Source organism: Puntigrus tetrazona, unplaced genomic scaffold, assembly GCF_018831695.1.
Source record: "Puntigrus tetrazona isolate hp1 unplaced genomic scaffold, ASM1883169v1 S000000397, whole genome shotgun sequence".
Lineage (NCBI taxonomy): Eukaryota > Metazoa > Chordata > Actinopteri > Cypriniformes > Cyprinidae > Puntigrus > Puntigrus tetrazona.
In genome coordinates, this window is record NW_025048050.1 from 322,326 (window position 1) to 350,000 (window position 27,675).

The following is a 27,675-nucleotide window of genomic DNA, read 5'->3' on the forward strand; positions in this document are numbered from 1 at the left end:
AACTCAAACAAACTAGCCCAAGACACGCCGCATACGGGCGCACAGAACCCGCGGGAGAAGCATATGCTGCGGACGAGTCAGTGAACATGTCATAAAGAGCCAGAGAGAGAGAGAGAGAGAGAGAGAGAGAGAGGGAGCTGAACTAAACTCCGTCAGGCTCCATTGGTCTCTGCGCGGCCCAATTTATCAGAAACGCTCCTGTTAAAGGCCATCTCAGGCAGGGAAAATCTAGTTCAGAGTTCAGTTGTTCAAGGCCATCGGCGTTTGAAAATGAAGCCGGAGGAGAGCGGCGGGCTGGGAAATGCTAAGCGCAGCAGTCTCGCGCTATTATTTTCCACCCGGCTGTGATGTTAACCTGACATATGACCTCACTACCTGCCGGACGGGGATGAAAGATGGGATGAGTGCCACTCGACAGATACGAACCACGTATTTTATAAATACCTCACCTTCACATTACGCTTTTAGGTAATATAATCAGAATACTGCATGCTTTCTTTTTATTGTACTATACTGATATAAAAAGCAAACGTGAAATACTGTATACTCCTTTTATTATTATTAACCACGTCAAATGCTTTAAACATCACATTACGTCAAGGTTTCATAAGTGCGGGGGGTTCGTAAGTCTGTTAAAAAGCTGACAATTAAATAAAAAATAAAATAAAATACAATAAAAATAAATAAAATAAAATTTAATAAAATAAAATAAAATTAAATTAAATTAAATTAAAAATACTTGAAAAAAGTAAAATGATGAAAAAGAATTAGGTAAACTCAATAAATTACGAATAATTTATTGCTTGCACAGTCAAACGATTAATCGTGATTAACTGCATTCGAAATAATGGAACTGGCTGAGAATACACTAGTACACTGACCCAGGGACTCACTGAGAGAGGGGCTGAAGCATGCTAAAATAATATACGAGCGCGACTGTGTATATTTATCATGCATATACAAAAACAAACACATGCACTTAAACATTGAAGAAAAAGAAATGTATTAAAGTAAAGTAGATAAAGAAATAAACGCATATATTATGAACAAACTTTTCTTTTGAATGTGATTATGTGCTATTTATTGCTATCGTGTGAGCGTAATCATTAAATCAGTAACTCTAGTCTAAATACAAGTGCTTACTTTTTGGGAATCTGATTATGTAATGAAGAATACACGTGTACGTCAGTCCCCGCCCGGCTGTATACATATGTATGATTTTATGATTTCCAGTATTTCCGAAGCGAGTCTTTTCTACAGGGACGTTGTTTCTCGGATGCCCGTATGTCTTTGTGGCACCGGCAGCCTACAAACATTTCTCTGGCAGTCTCCTCGCTTTTTCCCATCCCGTCATTTTTCACAGCTCCTCCGAGACAGGATTTCTGCGCATTGCTAAGCGTGCGCGTGTGTGTGTGTGTGTGTGTGTGTGTCGAATGTGGACTGCAGGGGGCTTCCAGCTCTAATTTCTGCTGGCCGGCCGTCTGCAGCTCTCCAATTAAAACTCACACACACCCTTCCCCCTCCACGCTAGTGATGAGGACATTTCCTCCAGCACTAAATCGGCAAGGACATCAGAAGAAAGTGAGCTCCTAAACGCTCACATTAGCTTTTAAACGTCTGTGGTGGGGACGGTTTTTTAACGTTACTGAAACAAGTCTCTCCTGCTCACCGAGGCTGCATTTATTTGATCCGATGTATAGCAAAATTATGAAAACTTATTGCAATTTAAAATAACCGTTTTCGATTGCAATATATTTTCGCATGTAATTTATTCCTGCGATCAAAGCTGAATTTTCAGCAACTTCGCCCCAAGCCTTCGGTGTCACGTGATCCTTCAGAAATCATTATCATATGCTGATTCGCTGCTCAAAAAAAAAAAATGCATCTGTTGCTCCCTGACGGCATCGAGAAAGACAACTTATATTCATCTAATATTCATTTATATAAAGAATAACCTCATTCACGTCTCAAACTGCGCTGTGATGTGTATCTACCAAGCTTTTTTTTCTCAAGTCAAATGATTCGTTACTGTTTACGCGATGAATATTCTGTTGTTTGACGCCAATCCTGTCAAATCCTGTAAAGAAACACAGCCTCAAACCTACTCCAAACCGCTGGAGAAGGTGCAAAGCGATGTGTTTGTTTGGGTCTGAAGACTGAAACGGTCAGGCGTCCAAATCCAGAGGAGTTTATAAACAGAAAGCACATTTTTTTTCCCAGCGCAAAACACGCGGGGCTCTCTGATTGGACAACAAGCAATCTGATGTTCTACATTTGTAATGTTTCGAACTCGAGACCAAAAACATCGCAAGCAAACAAACGACCAACGAAGCAATTTATGAATGAAATGCATTTATCTGTACTTAGTTATTTATATATTTCTAATGTATAAATAATAATATAATAAATATAATAAATAATAAAATATTTTTTTGGAACAGAGCAAGTAATCCTAATCGTATTCTTTCCAAACAGAAAGAGCATGTGACATTGCTCTATGAAATAGAGTAATAATTTCATACGGCAATTTATCGTTTTATAATTCAATTGAATTACAATAAATAATTGAATATAAGTTATATATTTAATTGCATTTAAGTAGTCGAATAATAATATAAAACTAAATGCATTTTATATTTTTTCTATTAAAAATAAAGAAAATAATTATTAAATTTGAATCTAAATGTTTCAGAACAGAGCAAGCACTCCTATCGCAGTCTTTCCAAACAGAAATAGAGTGCTTCACACGTTCGCGACAAAGGTGTTTGAAATCTAAATGGCTTTATTCTCATGTGCTCGTCCTCGCGCCGCAGGAAGTGACAAGTGTGGAGGGGCATTGTGGGTATGAAGGGTGCGGCAGCAGTGCTGGGAATTGAAACCAATTACATTAGCGGGTGTTGTGAAGCCTCGGCGAGCGCTGCCCCGTGGCCCTCCATTATTTCATCTTTTCACACGTTGCAGAAGCGTAGAGCCGGTTTGATCTGTGAGGGACGCGGCGGGTGGGTGAGACGTCTCGGGGTGATCGAGCTCGCTTTGGCTGCTTATACGCTCACGCCGCAGGAGAACCACAGACAACTTTCGGCGCGTGGATCTGTTTTACACTCGTTTTAAGACAGCTGAAGCACTAGGAGACGCAGACGCGGAATCGATGCATTCCGCCTCCTCCGTCGTGAACGACTCGCCCGCGCGTGTTATTAAAAAATGTGTTTTCGTGAGTTTTCGACGTTAACATTACAGGGCCTAAACGAATCTAGATAAAATCCATCAGATATTCAGATTCATTCATGTGGCACGTCACGATTCAGTCCGATTCTGATTCAGGGAGATTTCTAAATGATTCTTGATTATTCTGGAAGCCAACAGGAACAACAGGAACGGCGCAACTACAAAATACGCACTAAACATTTTTGCCTTATCATCATATAAAAACACATTATTTTAACTTTTCAGTAATTCGGTAATGCATTAATAAAATCACAAAAAGCACTGTGAGCTAGCATGAACTAACAATGAATGTATTTTTATTTAAAAAAACGCTAACAAAGATGAATAAACACTGTAATAAATGCACCGTTGGTTGTTACTTAATAAATGAATGACACCTTATTGGAAAGTGTTACCAAAAACTTTATTTTCACATAATATTATATACCATTTACATTTAAGACAAATAAACTACTAAACGAAGACGTTTTAGTGTTTTTAAAACATTAACGTTTTTTACGTTTCACACAATCAATAAAAAAAAGAATCTTGGCGTTCTGATAAATAAGCTTCGAGTCATTTTAGTACTTCCAAATTCGATTATTATACATTTAAAACAGTTGATTTTATTTCGATGAATGCAAACTATTTTAAAAGTTCAAATTAACCTATGCTCGTCAAACTAAACTGAACGTCCCACTCGCTCACTACTTCCCCTCTGCTCTGCTGGCCAACGAACAAACCGGCGCTTCAAGGTGAACTGCACTGAGAGCAAACACCTTCCCTTCCTCCTCATCCGCCCTTCAGGAGACCTTTCTGCCTCCCGCTCTTCTCTCTCTGTTTGGCAGGTGATGAATACAGTGCACCGCCGCTTCTGCAATGAGCCGCTCCAAACACAAGGATGAACAAAAAGAGCTGGCAAATGTCATTTCTATGGCATTTACTACGATGTGAGCCTTTCAGATCACAGGCCTTGCGTGCCTGACTCACATATACAACATCCCGGCAAAATAAAGACTGACCGTAGCGTACTTCATGACTTCGAAGTGTATTTGGGTCACTGTTATTGTGCATAATATCTACCAGATGACTACAGACATGTTAGAAAATCATTCCCTGTCCCTTTTAGCCCTAACATACAGCTAAAAATTACATTTTAACTTTTTTACAATTTCTTGTTTTTAATTACATATTATTATATATAGTTTTTTATTATAAAAAAGCTACAAAAAATGCTGTTTTTATCTGTATTTAGTTAATAATATAATAATATTAAAATAAATTATAATTATAATAATAAATTATAAGAAGTAATAATATTATATTATATTATAATATATTATGTTATAATATAATATAATAATATAATTTTTTTAGAACAGAGCAAGTAATCCCATCATATTCTTTTCCAAACAGAAAGAGTAATAATTCCATACAGCAATTTATGTCATAATTTTATCATTTTATAATTGAATTGAATTACAATAAATAATTTAATATAATTTAATACTTAATTGCATTTAGGTAGTAAAACAATAATATAAAACTAAATGCATTATATATATTTTCTATTAAAAATAAAGAAAATAAAGAAAAAATAAAAAGCTATTATATATAATATAATCATTGTGTGAAATGTGAAATAAATCACATTCACCATCTCTAATGCCATTTCTGCTCATAAAGTTCAAATCAGAGCTGCTAGTAAAACCTCTGAGTCACGAGACAACAAAGAACTTGGATATGCAACCATATCCTAAATGTTCAGTGCGTCGCCACATAGACTCTGAACGGCCCACACGGCGCAAACTCGCAACAAACACCGGTGTTTTGTTAAGGATGAGCGGCTCAAACAGCAGACCAGCGTGCCAAACTCCTGCAGCTTAATGTGTCCGGCGAGGCACGGCCGATCAATCTGTGTGTGAAATGCAGCGCTGTAGCGTTTACCGTTCAATTTACCTGTCAAGAAAGTCAGCGGGCCGCGTACAAAGGAGGCCGACAGAAACAGCTCTCCGCTCTTCTGAAAGAAGAGCTTTCACCGGGTCACGCCGCTCAAAATCTCCCCATCTCTGACAAACTCTGATGGAATTAGCGGGATTTGAGGATTTATTGCTTGGCGGTTGTCATGTGTCACCGCACGCCGATGGCCAAACAAGAGCTGGTGCGCCGTGGACCCAGAGAGATCAGAAAAACTCATTAGAGCCTGTGAAATGCAATTGGAATTGCGCGCGCTGCAGGAGATAATGCTCATTATCTGAAAATTAATAAATGCTAAAGGACACGTACAGCTGGGTGGCATGACTGTAGATATGCATAGGAAATCTCCCATTTCCTACGAACAGGTAAATGTGAGAAAAAGGGACAAAAGATACATTAAAAAATGAAGGAAAATGTCACAATCGTGAGAAATGCATTTGCTACTGACGTAAAATGACATTGCGACATTAAAATATCATCAATATAAACTTCAGTTTTAAATGTAATATTAAATATATATTATAACAACTATTAAAAACAATATAAAATATTGTGATTGCCATTATAAGCGAGACGTTGAAACATTCACTCATAGCATTTGTTCAAACACAGTAATTCACAAGAAAAACACAACTGAATCACTTGCTCAACCGATTTGTTTTATCCACAATGACTCGTTCAAGAATGACACGAGTGACCATTTTAAGCTAGTTGTTGAATCATTTACTCAAATAACTCATTAAGGAACAACATAAGTGACTTCCATTATAAGCTAATGATTGAGTCGTTTACTCAACAGATTCGTTTCATCGGCAATGATTCCTTCAAGACACAACTTACTGCCATTACAGACGAGTCATTGAATCATTTACTCAACCGATTTGTTTAAAAAAACTCATTCATGAACAAAGCAAGTGACTGCCAATATAAATGAGTCATTGAATCATTTACTCAACCGATTAGTTCAAAAACAACAACTCATTCATGAACAAAGCAAGTGACAAATCACAAGCGACTCATTGAATCATCGACCGATTCGTTCATATACAACAATTTTTTCAGTAACACCAAAAGCAACTGCCAGTATTAATGAGTTATTGACGCATTTACTCAACCGATTTGTTCCAAAAAAAAAAACTGCTGTGTGTTTCCCAGAGATATGCGACAGGTAAACTTTCTTTGGAACTATTTTCAATGCCGAAGCAAACAGAAACATAAAATTCCCCACATTTCGGTCATTCGCCCACCCTTGTGCCCTCGCCTTATTTTGCATCAAACGCAATCAGGTGCGAAATAAAGCAACACATTGAGCGGGAGAGAGAATAGTAGGTCAGAGGCGCGATCAAACGGCTGTGTTTGTCTTTGTAGTGCGGATGAGCTGTGCTACAGCAGGTCTGAATGAGGGATCCTCCCGGGCTGCTGCATTTGAGCAGTTTTTCCACCTCATCACACGGGGAAATGTGTTGTGGAATGGTCCTGCATGCTTATTCGCGCGGCTCCGCGTCTGCTCGAGGGTCTGACTAACAGCGGTTTCGGCCTCTTTACTATCTTCACGCCACACGCGTCCGTGCGCGCACGCGCATGCTAATCAATAGCAATCAGCAGAGTCATTACATGATGAAACATCCATGGCGAATGTAAATGGAACACCAGCATACTATTCACTTAGCATGTACCGCATACTCCTGCTGCTTCTTGTTATTTCACGCACTTAGTATAAACATCTCGAACAGTAGCGTGCCGCATGACCTCGCTATGCACGTTCATTTGGAAGTAAGGTTATTTTGCATTTTAATCCAATTTAGTGTAAAATGACTTCACTTTTGGCAGTCTGACTTAATAAGGAGTCGCGGTGATGCTAAATCACGGTTCTGGTTCGTTCGTCACACTGGAAATGGAAGGTCAAGTAGAGTACGTTGCCTCGGGATACACTTTACGCTTTGGTTGTGTACTGCAGATTTGGGCAGATGAAGTAGGTCATCCAGGTTCTCCATGCATACAGGAAAACTGTACAGTAAGCAGATGCACAACTGCAGAAATAGCATCATGGAGTATTTTTGCATGCATTCCAATGGTTCTGTCTCGATAAGAAGTGCAAACCACACGCTTCATCCATCTAATGAACTCCAGGGCGCAGATGAAATTGATTTCATCAACGGCATTATCAGTCATATTGGATTGTGTAGCATCTGGTGGAAACACAATCAGACACAGTCCAGGAACTTCAAGACATCACGGTGGCTGATAAAAATGACCCTCGCTTTAAAAACTTCAGACAAGCTTTTTATAGAAGTTCAGTGTGTCTGGAGAATAATTTTATGAAAACACTGTAAAATGTTGCTGCCAAGGCACACTTAATCCTTAAAGAAATAGTGTGTTTGCAGTGACATATGAAACATGTATTATAGTATTTTGTAGTACTTTAATACTATAATATTACCATGATATTTGGGGTACTTTTAATAGAATATAGTGATCGAGTTCAATTCATTTTAAGGACATCATGCATTTTTGGGTAGACGATCATTTTTCATCAATAAAGACTATTTATTTTTACATACAGGCTTTTTAACTTTGAATATCCCAAACAATTCATCATTGCACATTCATAAAAAACGTTTGTATTCTTTCAAACGGAATGCTCCGCCTCTAAAACAACTTTCCTTTTCCGATGACATCCTCAAGCCCTCTTATTTTTCAGCTTTTTTTTCTCTATTCTGCGTTTTAATGCCCGTTTCTTTCCTATTTCTCATCAAATATCCTTTTTCACTTACAAATGGGTCACATTTTGAAAATAAATGGGTTATGAATGGCATTTCACAGTGATTTGATCAGTTTGGCTAACCGTGCTGTACTAGTATATTATATTGCTGACACGAAATAAACCTGGTGCCCTGAAAATGAGCAAAATACACTTTCACAACCCTTTTTCCAATCACACGGTCTGTTATGGTTCGTAATGCCTACGTTTCTCGATCTTCCTACATTTATTCTTCTCAAATATCCTTTTACACTCATGGATGGGTCACATTATGCGAGTAAAATGAGCTACAAATGGCACTTCACATTGATTTTATGATCGTTGGCGATTGTCCAAGTGCATAGACAAAAATGATTTTTAAAAGCTGTCATTATGCAATTTGCAAGCTGCTATTTAATGTAACATTTTCTGACATTTTTAAAGCGAGCATCAATTTTTCCAATCATTCTGCGTTCTAGTTTGTTACAACGCTCCCTGCGTTCTCCTCAAACACCCTTTTCACTTAAAAACGGGTCGCGAAGCGCTATTTCCAATATTAAAGCAGGCGTAAATTGATAAGGATGCTCCCCGCAGAGAAGAAACTGTTTTCCTCTCTTGGTTTGACAAATGATTTTTAGACGAATCATGGTGCGTTTTACAAAGATTAGCAAAGCGCATTCTGTGTTGCAAGCTGCGGTATAAGTGCATCAAACGCGCCAATCCTGGAGGTGAAAAACCAGAGGGGAACAAGCAGAACAGGAAGTTCATCTTGGTGTCGGCGGCTGAAAGATGAGAACCAGAGGGAATCTATTCAAGGTTGCCTAATAACTCCCCCCGCTGGCTCCTCAAAACGCGGCTAAGCATTCACACGCAGGTGAGCCGCGAGACCCGCAGCAGGCCTGGCCGTCTGCCTGGGCATCCGATTCGGAGCGTTTCTGCCCATCGTGGAAGGCTGTAAATACGCTGGCAAATCATAAACCCAGCAGGTGCGTCGGCCACCGACGGTTAATCATCCACCTGTCTCCCTGCGCGCTTCCTTTCTCGTTGCGGGAGGCTCTTCAAAACACCTTCCTCATCAAGATCCGCCCGGCGCTCCGGGTTACCCCGCGAACGCCCCCCGTCGGCGCGGAAAGCTCTCAGTCAAAATCAAAAATCAGTGGCCACATACCAGCCGAACAGGTGCGGCAGACGATAGCGTGTTTGTCACGGAGAATCCGCTAAGCTGCGTTCGGGACGCAGGCTTCTCCGGTGATGGATATAATGGCGCGAGAAAGATAGCCTCCCCGCAGAGATCTAATAAATAACGCAGGAATCAAATGGAGATAAGGTTTTGCGGCTCCCCAGAGGTTAAGAGCTGCTAAATGAGGTTAGCGCAGGAGTATCGCCTTCGATAAGGGTTAAACCCACTTCAGCGAATCTGCCGCTAAATCACATCGGACTGGAGTATCGTTTATTAAACCGAGAGAGAGAGAGAGAAAATTGCTCCATCTCTTTGGGAAGATATCAACTAGCCTATCTAGAGCTATTCCTGCCGCCTTTAACAATATTGTCAGAGAGTTCGATATTTACAAATTAAAAAACAGGGGATTTTCGCGCCGACGTTCGCTAGCAATAAATTTGAGGTAAAAACGCAGTTCGTTATCTATGTTGCTTCCGTAATTGTAACAGATTTCAGAGTTAAAAAGGATATTCGATGAGAATAAATTAGGGTTGCTTGTATTCGTAGATTAGAACGAGAAGCACAGAGGTTACAAACCAAAACGGTGCCTGTGATTGGAGGAAAGTTAAGAGGGCTCCGTGATGTCATCAGAAAGAAAAAGTCGTTTGAAATAATAACTTGTGTGCAAATCAAAAGTAAAAGTTGCAAATACGAGCATTATGTATGCTCAGAAGTCTCTTACGCTCTCAGAGGCTGCATATATTCGATCAAAAATACAGTAATATTGTGAAATATTACTACAACTCAGTATAGCTATTTGAATATGTTTTAAAATGTCATTTATTTCCGCGATGCAAAGCTGAATTGTGAGCATTTCATTTGTGCTGCCTCATATTTGTTGTGGAAGCTATGATTTATTTGTATATGTATTGGTTCGGGGTCTTTGAATCAATCGAAAAGTTGAAAAGAACAGCTTTTATTTCAAATGGAAATTCAATTCAGCGCATCCTTGCCAATCTTAATTCCACACAAAAATAATACAGTACTCATACAACCCCAAACGCTTGATCAATGGACCCTAGTGGAACGCAAATGCTAATAATACCCACTTGACGGCGTTAGTTGTATGAAAACAGGGTTAAAATATGCTAAATACTCCCAAATCATAAAGGCGATCGTTAACTGAGAATCTATACAGGAGCTATTCGTTTCAAGCACACGAGACGAAAAGAAACAAAGCCGCCGTTCCGCTTAAAGCGCAAAACTTCACCAGGTTCTTGTCTTTCAGCCACTTTCATCATCTCCAAATTATTCACGCTAAATGATTAAAAGAACATGCATTCGAGAGAATTAGCGTCCGTGGGTCGGACCCACGGCCTCTGTAGGCCTGAATCAGCCGCCCGAAGCGGAGAATAAGGACCCGTACACCTGCCCTCGGTAATAGATAACCGCAGGGCCGCTCTCGGAGCCTTCCTGAGTGAGTAATGGATGGGATGTTTAATCTGCTGAGGTAGTGATACTGGGAGAGCCGGCGAGAGCGCCGTAATCCTTGTAATCCGCGGTAAACAAAGTCTTCCCCTCTATGAGCTTTATCGGCGCACACCGACAGCGGCGCTGGGAAAATATAAAGTGCTTTTGAACATATTAGTGTAATCCAATCCGGAGCAGAGGCGCCCGAGAGGTCTTCGGCAAACTCGGAGACGCTTTATTGATCTCTACAGAAAGGCGAATACGGGATTCATCTTCGGGGGGCGACACAAGAGGCCTCGTTTTTTAAGTAAAAGAGTGGCTTAAAAGCTGGAGATATTCGCACGCAGATAAACATCTTCAGGCCAGACGGGGCGAGAGAGAAAGAGAGAGAAAGAGAGAGAGAGAGAGAGATGCATGTAGGACAAGCGCTAATAAAACAAAAGCAGGAGGAGTACAAAAACAAGAACATGAGGAATGATAAAAGGAGGGATGAGAGATTTACACCCTGAGAGAAATCTAGCTTAACAGGAGCTACTGAAGTTGGTAATGAGATACAGTAGGAAATACTGAACTGTGTTAAGTAAAAGTGGTCTGATTTACAATGAAAGAGATTAGAGAACACCTCGGGAAAGAGTTCGGGGTCTATACGAAGCTTTATCCGTTTGCTCAATACCGTGAAATATCACTACAACTTTTAAAAGGTGGACTGCTGGTTTAATATGCACTACTAATGTATGCGATCGAAGCTGAATTTTCAGCATCATCACTACAGCGTCGCGTGACCCTTCAGAAATCGCTTCAGGTTTGCTGCTTAAGAGACATTTAGACACCAGGGTCATAACAGATCATTAAAACCACAACTTTAAAAAAACATGTCATTTAATTTCAGCCAGCCGCCAAGGTTTCCTTTAAGTTTAAAGTCATAAAAAACTACGAAAAAAATTACTTTTTTTTAATTCTATTAAAAATATTGTTAAAAGCGATTGCAAAATATGAAGAAGAACTAAAACGCTAAATAATAATACTCCAATAATATTGTTTATTATTATTATTATCGTGGTTTTGCAGCTTAGTTTTGTTTAAATGAGAACATCATTCATATTTTTACTGTCACTCCCGATCAGTTTAAACGCAAGAAAAGTATCCATTCCTTGAAAAAATATCTTAGTGACCTCAAACTTTTGAACGGTAGAAGCACGTGACGCGTCCGAGTGTGCTTCACTGACGGTGCCAATGCAAAACCCTTTCGGAAACGCGTCGAGCCAACTCAGAAAAGAATGCGAGCGGCCGGCCAACTGTAAGCGCGACCGTGCCAAAAACCTGGGCGATCTCGCCCCGCGAAAACCTCCGGCGTGCCAAAACCAGCCCTCGAACGTACCTACACCGCGAACCCGTCTCAGATGACCCGAAACCCACTCGAACTAAATCATCTTTGCGAAGACCAAATCTAGACGGTTTCCACAGAATTGCATCCTTCTGCAAACAGCAAACATGCCGTGCCCGTTTCTGCGAGCGCGTTTGTGTTCGAGTGCGGCCCGCGGTGCCTTTTGATTAACTGCGGCTCCAAACAATGTGCCTCCAATAGAGGAGAAAAGTGGAGGCCCTAACGAGCCGAATGCGATTTGACTCCCGCCGGGGGAACGCCGAATATTCTTTGTCTTCTATTGAGAGCGAAATAATCGAGTTCTTTTGTCACATCGTCACTTTGAGTCGCCTGTGAACTGAACAGCAACGCCGGCGTAGGAACCCAAAGTTTGTTTGCGCTGCCGCTCTCCAGCTGCGTATCAGGTTTTATCTTCCACGGAGGTCTTATTTACAAACCCTAAGAGGTGTTCGGCAGCTGTAGCAATGAGTCACTCTCCGAGCGTCATCGTCTTTTGATTCACAGAAGACCCATTTAGGGCCCTTTAATCTCGGGGGACGACACGGCGAAAATGCAATTACGGGCACGACGCGAACTAATCAAAATCACCGCTTAAACAAAAGCAGAGGAATGTCGTGGATTTATTATTTGCCCTCAGAGGAACGCGGGAAGGGAGGGAGGCTCTGAGGGTGTGAGCCCTCTAGTGGAGCAGGAGATGCAACTGCGAGCCTTGGCTGGCGTTCAAAGGGCCCAAGGCAATGGCACACTCAGCATTTAGTTCATTCGAAACCGACACGAGACGGCGAAGCAGGTCACGGGTCGTGTCATCAAACAATCTGGAACCGAAAAGCGGCGGAATCCGAGGCGCGTGCAACGCTGTGATGCCCACAAAGCTTCACCGAGCTTCTAGTAAAGTTAGGGGATGCTGTAGATGCACTGCTTTTATCAGGCATGTTTGAGGCCACTTGGCAATTGATCATCAAAATGCATTAACAAGAGAAGCATAGCAAGCATTAAAGAGAGAAAAATCACTGCCATCGCGAGGAGATCAATGCAATGTGATCTCCATGAAGAAAATCCAGCCACAGCAACGATTAGGTTTTTTTTGTTTTTTTTTCTGCATGTCTGATCAAATACTCAACATCGAAGCACGCGCACACCGCGCAGCCCACAAGATCGTGTTCACGCGGAGGTCTTTCCCCTCCTGATCTACTGCCAAAGTCAGAGAACGAGCCCATAAATCTTACCTTCTTCCGGGGCTGCCATTTCATCATATTTGTAAAGCAAAAATGAACAGCATCAAAACATCACGATGGCAGAGAAGTGGGATTCAGGATGAGGACGTAAAGTCGCAGCGTCTCCGGACGGCAGATTCATGACGCTTCTCCGGGCGCGCAAACGTGCGTAAAAGCGCAGAGCTCTGGAGCCTCTAGTGTCCTCCGGGTAATCCAACACTCGCGGTCCGGAGATAGCGGCTCTCCCGAGCGTCAACTGGTAGTTCGTGTTCGTTTAAAAGCGCGAGAAAGAGTGCTACGGTCGTAAAAACGCGGAGGGGACACTTGGCACGCTACATGCGGAGACATTCGCTCTCCATCGCGACAGCGGCTGACGTGCCTCGCGCGGAGGAAACGAGAAGGAAAAACTTTCCGTTCCGACGAACGCTGCGCGGTCGTTCGCTCGAAACAGTCCGGGCCGCGCGCAGGGTTCCGCGGAAGTGTTCCGAAGGCGCGCGAAAAGACGAAAACTTCTGGGCCAAAACGAGCGCTGACGGAAAATATTCCCCGAAAAATCACAGCGGATCGAGATTCCAGAGATGATGCGTAATTCTACACATACACGCGCACGGGGACCTCAAAGACGCGCAGAAATAGACGGATCCGGTTATAGAGGAGAAGAAGAGGAGGAGGAGGAGGAGTGGGAAAGAAAAACAGAAAAATCCTTGGAATTTGAGAGTTGGACGGAGAAGGATATCCTCCGACAGCGCAGAACCGGAGCGCGGAACACTAATAACTTCCTTCCCCGCTGCTCCTCTGCGCTGAGAGAAGGAGGAGGAGGAGAGGAGGAGAGGAGGAGTCCGCGGGGTCATAGAGCCGCCGGATACACACTCACACACACACACACACACACACAACATAATCTGGACTGATGAAGCAGAGAGGATAAAAGTGCTGGAGCACGAACCTTTACGCGTCCAGAACCTTCAACTGTCCATTCGTGACATTGGATCAAACATCAGTTCAGGAAAAGAAAAAAAAAACATTCCCATTTACATTCCATCAAAAGGGTAAAAATAAATAGGTAAAAAAAAAAAAAAAAAAAACAAAAGGTTTAGGCAAGATGTACTGTTATGTTTTTAAATGGCTTTAAATATAAAAAAATTTGACTATTTTGCAATGCATGACCGTATATTTTACAGTAAATAACTCTTAATGTCAGTACATTTTATAATATATAGCAAGATGTTTCAATTATAAAAGTTTGTTTCCATAAGAAAAAAACTAAATAAAAATAAATAAATAAATAAATAATATATATATATATATATATATATATATATATATATATATATATATATATATATATATATATATATATAAAGTTAAAGTTAATCAAGAAATCCAGAAAATTGTGTTAAAATAATAATAATAATAATAATAATGACATAAAAAATAATTTTAATAACTATGTTATCAGTACACATAATATCTTGTCTGTGGATTAAAATAAAGTAATTAATGTATTTTAAAAATACTGAAAATTGCCAATTGATTTTTAAACATAAGTTATTGGGGGATAATCAGACAATATTATTAGAATTATGGTTTAATCAATAAAAACTGCAGCTAAGTCATAAAAACTTTAAATGTTTCATGTCAAATAATTTTTAAACATTATTTCACAGTAAAATTACATATGACTTCATGTTTTAAGTTGATGTATTTATTTAAAATTATATTTTTAATAGTAGCGTGTGACTATTTGGTTAACTAAAAAAAAAAAAAAAAAAATATATATATATATATATATATATATATATATATATATATATATATATATATATATATATATTTGAATCGATAATAACTTTGTGGGTGACTCATAACAACTTTCACAATAACTTTGACGCTTGCAAAATCATTAAGAGACATTATGAAATATAATACATAACACACCGATTAGTTCGTGAACATTTGATACAGTCACTGTAAACTAAAGCCGCATGTCATTTCTAACCTAAACGAACATCAGCTAATGATCTGTGAAGAATTATATAACGCAGTGATGTTTGTTGATGACTTATTAATGAAAATGTGCTTCAGTAAACTAACATACAGTAAGTTGGCTGATTAATGAACGTGGTTTATATGAAGGTGTCCATGCAAGCGTCAGTGAGTGTTTAGTGTCAGAATGCATTAACTGTATTTACGCTCAAGGGTTATTTGAGGCACTGGACTTTTTTAGTCCGGTCCAGTGTGTTTATAAAAGCAAAATCAATTACTGCATTCCCTGCTGAAAATAGCTCTGTAATATGACACCTGCTCTGTCCATCGCCAGCCGTCTATAAAGATTCATCTCTCTGCTTGTTTATGTGCTCCTTAAGAGAGATTTGGACGAGTCCCTGCGTCTCCGCTTAGCAAACCGCCTTGATCCTTTAATAATATTATCTTGAGGTCTGATTTCAAAAACTTTAAATGCCACAGTAAGCGTTGACGGACAGAAAGAGGGCAGAGCTGAGGCTCTCTATGTCATTTCCTGCATTTGCACACAAAACACATTGTTTTCCTGGAGCAAGAATTATAGGCATTAGCTGCTCCATTACGCGTTTGCACAGTGCGATGACAGAACACACACGAAACGCATTTCCACCTGCTCACCGTGCATTTCATGCCGTTGAATTAAAAACGGAAAAAGATAAAAGAAGAAGAAAAAATGTCATTTAGATTTCTTTATTGCACAATTTTCTTTTTTTTATTGCAATTCTTCATGTCGCAAACTCTTAAAAGTTAAAAGTATTAAAGCTTAAATGTTCAGTTAGATGCACCCTAGCAACCACCTGGACGCAACCTATAAACAATCTAGAAGCACATTAGAAACCACCCAAAACCCCTAGCAACCACAGAAAATAACCACTAAGAAGCACCTTAACGACCACCTAAAAGTACCCTACCAACCACGATGAAAACCCTAACAACCACATAGGTGAAGCCTAAAAACCAAATCTATAAACACCTTAGAAACCACCCAGAGTATCTTACCAACCACCTAGATGCAACCTAGAAACAATCTAGACAAACATTAAAAGATCACCCAAAACACCTAGCAACCACAGAGAACACTCTAGGAACCACCTAGAAGCACCTTAGCAACCACCTAGACACACCATAGAAACCACATAGAAGTACCCTGCGAAAACCCTAGCAACCACATAGATGAAACCTAGAAACAATCTAGAAGTACCTTAGAAACCACCCAAAATACCTAGCAACCAAAGAGAACCGCCTAAAAGCAGCCTAAAGAACCAAGCAACCATCTAAAACGTCCTATCAAATACCTAGAAGTACCCTAGCAACCAACCAGAAAACTCTAGAAACCACAGAGAAGAACCTTAGCAACCACCTACAAAACCATTCAAACCAAAACACTTCGCAATTCTGACATTTTCTTGTTGCAAGGAACAGTCAAAACTGAAACAGAATCGTAAATAAAGTCAGAACTACAAGACCGCCTCGCAATTCTGACATTTTTCTCACAGTTGCGAGTTCACAGCTTGCTATTCTTGCATATCTTCTTAGATTTGTAAGATATATTCTAGCAACAGCGTATTAATTATTGTGTGATACAAACTCGGAGAACTTGCAATTTAGACCTTTTCAGACTTTTTTCAGTCCAATTCTGAGGAAAAAACACTATTTTCTTACAATTGAAAGTATACATGTTACAGTTCTGACTTTAGAACTTGCCATTGCATATATTTATTTGCAATCCTGAGAAAACAAGCAGAAACAAGCTTCCATAGCATTTAGAAACAAACGCGTCAAATAAAGGACAAGACAGACGCGGCTGCGGATAATAAGACGAGTGAGACAAACACATCACCTCTATAACGACATTACAAGTTTGAACTGATATAAATGACCTCCATCAGTGTCACCTCAGAATAAAAGCACAGATGTTGCTTCAGCTGCAGTTAAAAGGGACAGATTGGACATTGTTAACCAACAATGAAGATAAACTACGGACGGCATTATTTATTCATGCATCAGCAATAAAACCTTATTAAAAGCACATTTCATCAGAACAGCACCTGTCAAATGCCATGATATCCCAATAATATCAGGTCACTTTCCAATAAAAGAGCTGCTGTACGATGAAATGCCAGGACAACCTGTAAACATCTGAACAGCCGCTGGCAAAAACAGTTACACTGTGTTGACTTAAAAGTCATTGCATAATGGATTGCAAAGTTTGATATAGGGATTTAATAACAGATACTGCATTAAATTAACACTAGATTGTGCTACAACAAGATTGTGCTTTTAACTTAAAAGTTACAAATATTAAAGCTTAAAAGTTCAGTTAGAAGCACCCTAGCAACCACCCAGAACACTCTAGCAACCACCTGGACGCAACCTATAAACTATCTAGAAGCACATTAGAAACCACCCAAAACACCTAGTAACCACCAAGAAGCACCTTAGCGACCACCGAAAAGTACCCTACCAACCACAATGAAAACCCTAACAACCACACGAAGCCTAAAAAACCAAATCTATAAATACCTTAGAAACCACCCAGAATATCTTACCTAGATGCAACCTAGAAACAATCTAGACAAACATTAAAAAACACCCAAAACACCTAGCAACCACAGAGAACACTCTAGGAACCAGCTAGAAGCACCTTAGCAACCACCTAGACACACCATAGAAACCACATAAAAGTACCCTACTCTACTAACTATAGTGAAAACCCTAGCAACCACATAGATGAAACCTAGAAACAATCTAGTACCTGAGAAACCACCCAAAATACCTAGCAAGTAAAAAAGCAGCCTAAAAAAACATCTAAAACGTCCTATCAAATACCTAGAAGTACCCTAGCAACCAACCAGAAAACTGCAGACCACAGAGTAGAACCTTAGCAACCACCTACAAAACCATTAAAACCAAGACACTTGGAAAACTTTAGTAACCACATATAAACAATCTAGAACCAAAACAACCTAGAAGTAACCTAGCAACCATAGAAACCACCTTGAAGTACCCTAGAAACCAACCAGAAAACTACCTAGATGCACCCGAGAAACCATTTAACATTCATCTAGAAGTACCCTAACGACAACCCAGAAAGCTAGATGAACTCTAGAAACCACTTAGCAACCACCTAGAATACCCTAGCAACCAACCAGAACACTAGACGTTCCCTAACAACCATACTAACAAGTACCCTAGCAGCAACCACCCAGAACCCAGTAAAGCATTAGCATGTTTGACACAGGTAAGCCATGCGCTTAACTTAAACTTGTGATACGAAGACTTGGCCTGATCTGCCGTGAGTTTACAAGCACAACAGCGTGGCAGGAAACACAGATGAGTGAAAGATGACTCTCTGAACTCCAGCTGTGCTCTGCTTTTCCCATCAGGTCAGCGAAGGGCAGCAGACAAAGCAGACTCTGAAAGCTCTTCTAGTGATTTAGCAGAAACATTCAGCATCTGTATGTTTTTCTGTGTCACACACCCCCAATCTCTATCATTCCACTCAAAGGGGCGGCTGATGGTGAAATGAAAGGCCGGGTATGGGAAACGTGCATTACAGAGATACGGCGAGTGTGTAGTGTGCGCTTGTGTAGAAGAGATTACACACACTCTGACCTACACTTCCACAGACGGCTTGTGATTTTATTTCCTATGTTGATGCATTTCCTTGTCCTTTTTAAATAGCCTTAAAATCAATGAAAATTGATTTTTTTTTTAACCACAAATAACTTTAAAAGGCCAGTTCATCTTGTATTTGACTTCATAACACGCAGCTGCGACAATATCCCACAACTGTGACTTTTTTTCTCAAAACTGCAATGACTTCGAAATCGTAGAATCGTAGGAAAAGTCCGAATTGGGAGTTTTTGTGAAATAAATTATTTCACCACGCTTTTCTGAACTGCTGGATGTAAAAATCGCGATCGCAAGTTATAAAGACAGAATTCCAAGGTACAAAGTCACGATCGCGTTAATTGCGAGACCAACTAGAAACCAGCTAGACTTGGTTGCTAGGGTGTTCTGGGTGGTTGCTAGGCTACGTCTAGGTGGTTGCTAGGGTTGTCTAGCTGGTTAAATTGCAACTTTATATCACGCAGTTTGAATGAAGAAAGTCAGGATTGTGAGATATAAATTCGCAATTGCAATAAAAATGTCAGAATCGCAAGTTCATATTTGACTTTTCTGACTTTATGAGTTTATGTCATGCAATTTGGAGTTAAAAAAAATGGCATTGTGTAAAAACGGCAGAACTGTGAGATAAAAATGTGTAATTACTTGGAAGTCAATGGCTACCATCAACATTAATCAGACATCTTGTTTTGTGTTCAGCTGAAGGAGGAAACTCAAACAGGTTTGGAAAAGGTAGAGGGTGGGTAAATGATGACATTTAAATTTTTTACGAGCTATTACTTTAATGCACATCACAATTGCAATTCCTGAAATCACAGATGGGTGGTTTTATGAGAGGGACGACTTTATTTTAGAAAGCATCTGATTGGGAATAAGTAATATAAGCTCATGCAAACAAAAGAGTCGATGTTTTCGGTCTCTGAAGAGAAAATGTTTTAAATATGTATATTTGGCATATGCATGACATGAACTAAATGCCACAAAACTCACGATTTTGATTGCATGTCAGTTTTAATAAAGCGCTACGAAAACAAAATCTGCTGTTGCGTTTCTTTGGGTACGATTTAGAAATAATTCACCAAATCAAAGCAGCAAAACTCAATGTTATTTGCTGAAAATCCCTCTAGGTTTGTTTTCACCCAAATGAATCACAGAACTGTTTAAAGCGCCTTGGTAAACAAGAATATTCGAGCATATTGTGAAGATTTCGAGACCTTGGGAAACGTCTCCGTGCGCGATCCGCGCGTGAGTGTGTGCATGCGACACACGCCGCTCGAGGCCGCGGGCTATAATGAGAGCTGCTAATTAATGTTGCGCGGCGTATCTCGCAGCCACAGCGGCTCTATCTTCAGACAGCAGCTCGACTCTCTCGCTCGCTGACGAAGAAGAGGAGGAGGGGGGCGTGAAACAGACACCTCAGCTCTCAGAACACAAAAGATGCAACAAGCCTTTCTAAGACCCAACAGCTGCTCCACCTTTACTCTCAGCCCAACTAATGGCTCTCAATTGAACCCTCCCGCTCTGATGAAGATGTATTGAGTTCTTGGGTGCCCTGGAGATCCTGCCTAATTCCCAGGAGGAAGGCGCAGGTCAGATGGGTCGCATTCTGCTGTAAACCGTGCGTGAGGGACAGTTGGAGGTCAGGAGGACACATCCCTGATCCGGCTGTTCACCGTTAGACCTCAGTTGGGAAACCAAGGAGAAAGTGGGGTTCACGTGCAACCCGTAAATATAACCTCAGGTACTTAAAGCGTGTTGTAAAAAGTCTAAAATATTGGTTTATGGGTTAATAAAAATTTTAGTTTGATATTCTGAAAGTCTAACATTGTTCTGTAATATCTAAAAAATTGGTTTCTAGCTTCTAAAGTCAACTATTTTTTGGCAATGTCTAAAATATTGGTTTCTGAGTTCAGATAATTCTATAACTGTTCTGTAAAATCTAAAATATTTATTTGGGGGGGTTCTATAAAGTGTAAGATATTGATTTCTTGGTTCTCTAAAGTCCAAAATATTGGTTTCAGTGTTCTGTAACATCTAGAATATAGATTTCTTGGTTCTGTAAAGTCCAGACGTTGTTCTGTAAGTCTAATATATCATTTTTTAAGAACTGTAAAATCTGAAAATTTTCTTTAATGTTTCAAGTACTGGTTTCTAGGCTGTGCAAAATAAAAACATGTTCTGTAAAGACTGATAATTGTTCCGTAAATCTAAAATATTGGATTATGGGTTCTGTAAAAACAAAAATATTGTTTTCTCAATTCTATAAAATTTAAAATTGCCAGCAAAGTCTGTGTCCTCCAACCTCCGGAATTATTGGGGGTTTTTTTGTATTTTTTTGTTGTTTTTTTAACAGTATCCCATCACTGTAAATGATTTATCCCAGTGAGAAATCAAGCCTCTTCCAACGATTTTCCTAGTTGAATGTCAACTACATAATGTAAAAAAACACAGTGTAAAATATTTGTGCAACTTCACCCAGAAAATGAACATTCAGTCATGATTTACTCTTATCATTGTCTCTAAACTGAACACAGAATCATGTTTTGTGGGATGCTGACACCTTGTCAAGCGGCTGTCAAGCTCCAAAATAGACACAAAGTTCTTCTGAATCATATGATATCTTTATATAACAAAAACACTGAAATGCGCATCAATGATAATCAAATCTGATTCACGCTTTGCATGTGCGAGCTGATGCATCTTCACGTAAAGGTAAGCGAGAGCTTCCTTATAACTTGATGGCGCATAAAACGACAGCTTGGACACATTGATTTTGTGAAGAAGAAGAAGAAGAAGAAGAAAGAAGAAAGAAACGATCGCCGGTTTCAATACAACACAAGGGCGGGTAAACGATGACAGAATTTTCCTTTCAAAAGGTCCTTGTATGACATCAGGCTGTAAAATCCTCTAATTGGAGGCTTTATTTTCAAGAGCGTGCTCAACCAAGCAAAGATACAGACCGGTGGGAACAGATCCCTGAGGAGAAACGCTCTCTTAGAGCACCATCAAACTGTCGCCCGCTATTAGATATGCTGACCTTACAGACAGATTATTTGCCTCTGCCACAGGCCACTCAAATGACCCCGAGGGCAATTAGATTTAGAACAGAATTACCCTCAGTTCTCCGGGACTCTCACTCTCACAATGTGATTGCTAATTCAATCAGTTCAAAGCTGCATTCTGGTTCGTCACCCCTTTAAAGTTTAGCTGGTTTAAGTCAACTGATCGCGTGAGGTTCCTGCGGCCTCCTGGAGAACTGGATTCTAGAAAATCTCCAGCGAAGTGAGTTTGCTAGTTTTCGGTCCCAGTCTAGAACCACGTCGTTTAACTAGCAAATACATTTGACCGCTCATGGGTGTGCTGGTCTAAAAATGGGCGGGTCCACAGCGAGCGTAGAATTTTTCTTCTTACACAAAGGGATGCTCAGCAGCACAGACAATAAAAACTAAAGGATTACGGTGTAAATAATATAACTGTACGGGCTACATACGTACAATAATGTAATGACGGACGCTCATTGCGTGTATCAGTATTAGCCTCAAGCACGAGAAGATCGGTTTCCCTTTTTGGAGACGCTTTCAGTCTTTTGTCTGCAAATTCCGCCAATGTGAATAGCGATCGTCCATGGCATGAGCGCAATTAGCTTCCTCTTAAGGAAATGGGGGATGAGAATCTGATTGGTTCCCGTTACTTATTAAGAAAATAGGGACAACCCATTCACACAATGGCCTGAGTGAACCAGCGCCATGCGCTTTTGCATTTAGATGGTTAAAATAGGGCCCTAAAAACTTGTTCTTGTTTAATACGTGGGTTTCTGGATTCTGTATTGTCCATATTGATTTTGTGGTTCTGTGAAGTCAAAAAAATAGCTTTCGAAAGTTTAAAATACTAGTTTCTTGTCTAAAATACTGACTTACTGGTCCAGGAAAGTCTAAGAATTGTTCTTTAAATTGTAAAATACTAACATTGAAAATATTGGTTTCTACAGCGTACAGTCCAACATTTTTTCCATCAAATTAAATTCTGGTTTCTCGGAATAAAACTATTCTACAAAGTAGCTTCCAAATATCAGCTTCCGGTTTCTGTAAGGTCTAAAGTACGGATTTTTGGGTTCTGTGGTGTATTAGATACCCTGATCCTACAGACAGATTATTTGGCCACTCAAATGACCGTGAGGGCAATTAGATTTGGAATTGAATTACCTTCGGTGCTCCGGGTCTTTTTCATTCTGTTGAAGGCTGCGCTCTGGTTTGTCGGCACGGCTAAGTTTAGGTCTGTAAACACTGCAGCGAGCTCAAACTGACCGTGTGAGACTCCACGGCCTCCTGGAGAGCTGCCACCATTGTTTAGCAACGTCAGTCCATAAAAACAGCCTTCGATCTTATTGTACTATTGTTGTTTCTAGCGGATGCATGGGTTCGTGTTTTTCTTTCATTCGATTCACTCTTCAATATTCCAATACTGAGCCGACGCAACTCAGTTTATTCTTGAAAAGTAAAATATAGACTAAAGGCTCGGCCCTCTTCCCGTTCGATATCTTTTCCAGAATATGCATAATTATGCATTTATGTTGCGGGGCCCCGAACACGACACAACCCTCGTTTAAAATTCAGCAGTTTAATCAATAATTCATATATTGTCAAACACACTGCGCCGCTCTGACAAATGTCAGGGATTTTCCCATCACCCCTGTTTACGGCTGAGTCCCAAGGGTGCCACTGTTGTTAAGATACCAAATGAATATCTGCCATTAAAACGAGACGGCGCCATTAGAGAAAATGAGGCTGATGAGACGGATGTTGTAAACAGAGCACCTCCACCTCTCCGAGAAAACACTGAGCCGTGGGATTCTCTTTTTTTGCTTTACATCCCTCTACAGCTGCGTTTCACATTCTGTTAATGGCCGTTATCTGTCTTTCTATTAGATATAGAGACTTCATTAGTTGTATTAGCTGCCTAAAGCAAGAATTTACTATTACTATTTTTAATGCTAAACCTCTTACTCTGAATATTAAATGTCGGTGAATAACCTGTGCTTGTAAGAGAGCGGATAAACTGTTATCTGAAAAAACAAAGCCAAAAATGAAACACATTAAAGGAGGCACTTAAGTCATGACGGCAGACCATAATATCAGGAAAACTTAGTAACCACATAGCAACACACTAGCAACTGCTTGATAGAAAACGGATATCTTTACTATCCGCTAAAATGGCTTGGAGCACCTCGCAACTTGTTAAATGGCTCAAAAACACTCTAGCAACTGATAAAATGCAACCATCAACCATCAAGCAATGACTGAAAAAGGCTTAGAATACATTAGTAACCACATAGCAGTACACTAGCAAATGGTAAAATGGCTCCAAATACCCTAGCAACTGCACCTTAGCAACTACATAGCAGCACATATCAACAACTGAAATTGATCGGAACACCTTAACAACCACATAGCAGCACCCTAGCAACGGCTGAAATAGGCTGAGAATACATTAGTAACAGCATAGCAATACACTAGCAACTGGTAAATGGCTCCAAACATCCTAGCAACTGCTAAAATGTCTCAGAACACCTTAGCAACCACACAGCAATACACTAGCAACTGCTGAAAATGGCTCATAACGCCTTAGCAACTACATAGCAGCACATAACAACAACAGAACACCTTAGTAACCACATATCAGTACCCTAGCGACTATTAAAATCGCTCAGAACACTTTATGAACTGCTGAATTTGGCTCAAAACACCATAGCAACCACATAGCAGCACACTAACAACCATTGAAAATCCAAGCAACTAATGGAAAAGCAACCATGTAGCAACACAATAACGACTACTAAAACACCTTTAGCAACTGTTAGCAACCCTAGCAGCAACATAGCAACACTTTAGAAACTGTTAAATAGAGTTCAAAGCAACCAAGCAAATGTATTCATTGGTAACTACTTAAAATGTCTTAGAATACCTTAGCAACCACATAGCAACTTCTTAACAACTGCTAAAGTGATTCTGAACACCCAAGTAACTGCTAAAACATCTCAGAACACCTAAGCAACCACACAGCAATACACTAGCAACAGATAAATGGCTCCAAACATCCTAGCAACTGCTAAAATGTCTCAGAACACCTTAGCAACCACATAGCAATACACCAGCAACTGCTGAAAATGGCTCATAACACCTTAGCAACTACATAGCAGCACATAGCAACTATTTAAATCGATCAGAACACCTTAGTAACCACACAGCAGCACCCTAGCAACTACTAAAATCGCACAGAACACCTTATGGACTGTTGAATATGGCTCAGGACACCCTAGCAACTGCTGAAATGGTTCAAAACACCTTAGCAACCACACAGCAGCACCCTAGCAACCACTAAAAATCGCACAGAACGCCACAGAGCTACATAATCCAAGCAACTGCATGAATCAATTCTTTGAAAGACTATTCTCTGACTCAACATGTAATAGAACCCCTTAGCAACTCCATAGCAACACACTGGAAATCACCTACAACAGGTTAGCTTTGCAGCAACGCATGTTGCATTTGCACACAGAGAAAGATTAAACATTCTATTTTTGTATTAGCTTATTTTGTCTACTTCTAACAGCTATTTTCAATTACTATAATGAACACAGGGCCATTTATCTACAAAGAGATGCTATTTATATAAAAATGCTTTATGCAAAAACACAGGGCCCTTTAAAGCTGCGTTTAATAATTCATCTGCACTGGATATTGATGTAACGGAGTTCAACATGCTGTTTAAATCAACACGGCTGTTAAAGAGCAGTCGGGTTTCATCTGAACCCAGATCAATAATAACACAGCACAGCGGAGCCACAAACGCACTCTGAAGACGCAAACAAAGACAAACCGAGGGTTTGTGTGGGTCCCTTGGTGTTGGCAGAGATAACAGCATTTACAAGTTGGTGTGTGTCAGTGCAAGTGTGTGTTTATGGCTTTATATGTGTGTGTTTGAGTGTGAAGTGTTTGGGCTAATGTGGCTGTTAGTCCAAAAAGGCAAATAAATATCCCAAGTTCTCATCAACGAACACATTAAACCGAAGGAGATATTTTTAGATCGGTCGCTTGAGAAATCCCGCGATATATACCGTCCAAGAGACTGGATTTTTAAAAAATGTTTTAAAAGAGTATCTCTTGATCATCAAGACTGCATTTATCGAATTAAAAATACAGTAAAACAATAATATTGTGACATTTTATTATCATTTAAAATGTATTTTTTTCTATTTTAATATACACTAAAATTTTACAGTCACAGCTGAATTTTTAGCATTATTACTCTAGTCTTCATTGTCACATGATCCTTAAGAAATTATTTTAATGTTGATTTTTTATGTACTAAAAATTTTAATGAAAAAATTAAGTCTAATAAAAGACAACATACATTTAAAAAATAATTAACATAATATAACTAAAATGCTAACTTTCAAATATTGTTTTTTAAATATGAATAAATTCTATTATATTACAATAACACTCACACACATTATATATGTACAATTTTTTTTTTTACTTTTAGCACACATACTATGTATGTAATATAAGTATATATATATATATATATATATATATATATATATATATATATATATATTTATGTATATATATATATATATATATATATATATATATATATATATATATATATATATATATATATATATATATATATGTATATATATATATATATATATATATATATATATATATATATATATATATATATATATATATATATATATGTGTGTGTGTAATAAAATATGTATGTATAACACATACAGACAGAAAGCCACAGAACTGAATTGACGGACTCTTTAAAGTGAAGCTCTCAATGCGTCAAAGACACACTATGAGGGTCAATTTTTGTAAGTAGCATCGTCTGGAATCGGACGAACCAGTTCTCTCAGTTATGATCAGACGTGTGTGTGAGGAAGGATACGTACGATTTAAGACGCCTCTACTAACAAACACCAACCCCAGGAGCTCACCTCCATCTGATTCTGAGCGCACGTGTGAAAGACGCCTCGCAGGCGCTTTTGGAGGAAACGAAGACGTGTGGAGCGGCGGGCATTCAGCAGGTTTATTTATGGCCACGCGGGTTATTGAAAATAAAGCTTCTAATAATTACAACTAAAAGAGCTTTTATAGGTACGTCAAAGCTCGTGCATATTAAAAGCAATCAAGCATTTTGATGCAAATGAACTTACTGTAATATGACACGTACTAATACGATATGATAAATTAAAATTCGTTTATGTGTTATAGATGCATTTAAAAGCACTAAAATTGCATTTTGCATCCGATTTAATAAAGTTTGCATTATTGATCGTTTTATTTTCCCGTTTATTTCTGCGAAGCTGCTCTGAAATCTGTATTGCGTAAAGCATATTTAAATAAAGCATCTGACGTCACATTAATCGTTTAACAAATACATAAATGAACATTGTATTAATATTATACACTGCATAGCGGTAGACGACGTCGTTTTAATACTGTAATATTTAAAAAAACTAATAAAATTACACTATTGCTATTATTTTTAAAGATGTCAAAATACATTTAAATGGTCACAAATGGAAAGAATCGATTAACATGAAATGATTATTTAAAATTAAATCGATATTAAATGAATTAAAGATGAACAAGCTGAGCGCTGTTAAACATGTTTACACACAGTCAAATCAGGCTGATTAGGTTTTGATGAAACCATTTACGACCTTTATCTGCTAAATCAACACCGTTTAAAATGTTTTACGTGACCTTATACGCCGTCAGGGGTGTTAAGCAGATTCGGCGTGAGACTGTGCATGCAAACACGCTCGATGTTTGCTACGAAGGAGATTTTTCGA

The 27,675-nt window shown here is 39.3% G+C and overlaps 1 protein-coding gene across 3 annotated transcripts in view; it reads right to left on the minus strand.

The window, feature by feature from the left end:
* The window catches only part of ttc28 (tetratricopeptide repeat domain 28), a 251,279-nt gene that overhangs the window by 140,561 nt on the left and 83,043 nt on the right, over positions 1-27,675 (minus strand). Inside the window, exon 1 of one of the 3 annotated variants that reach the window (XM_043231645.1) lies at positions 13,161-13,953. The exons of the other annotated variants lie outside the window; for them this stretch is intronic. Within the exon in view, the coding sequence (XP_043087580.1) occupies positions 13,161-13,187 (27 nt within the window). The 5' untranslated portion in view covers positions 13,188-13,953. Of the gene's footprint in view, positions 1-13,160; positions 13,954-27,675 lie in introns of those variants that run through there. 3 annotated transcript variants of the gene reach the window in all.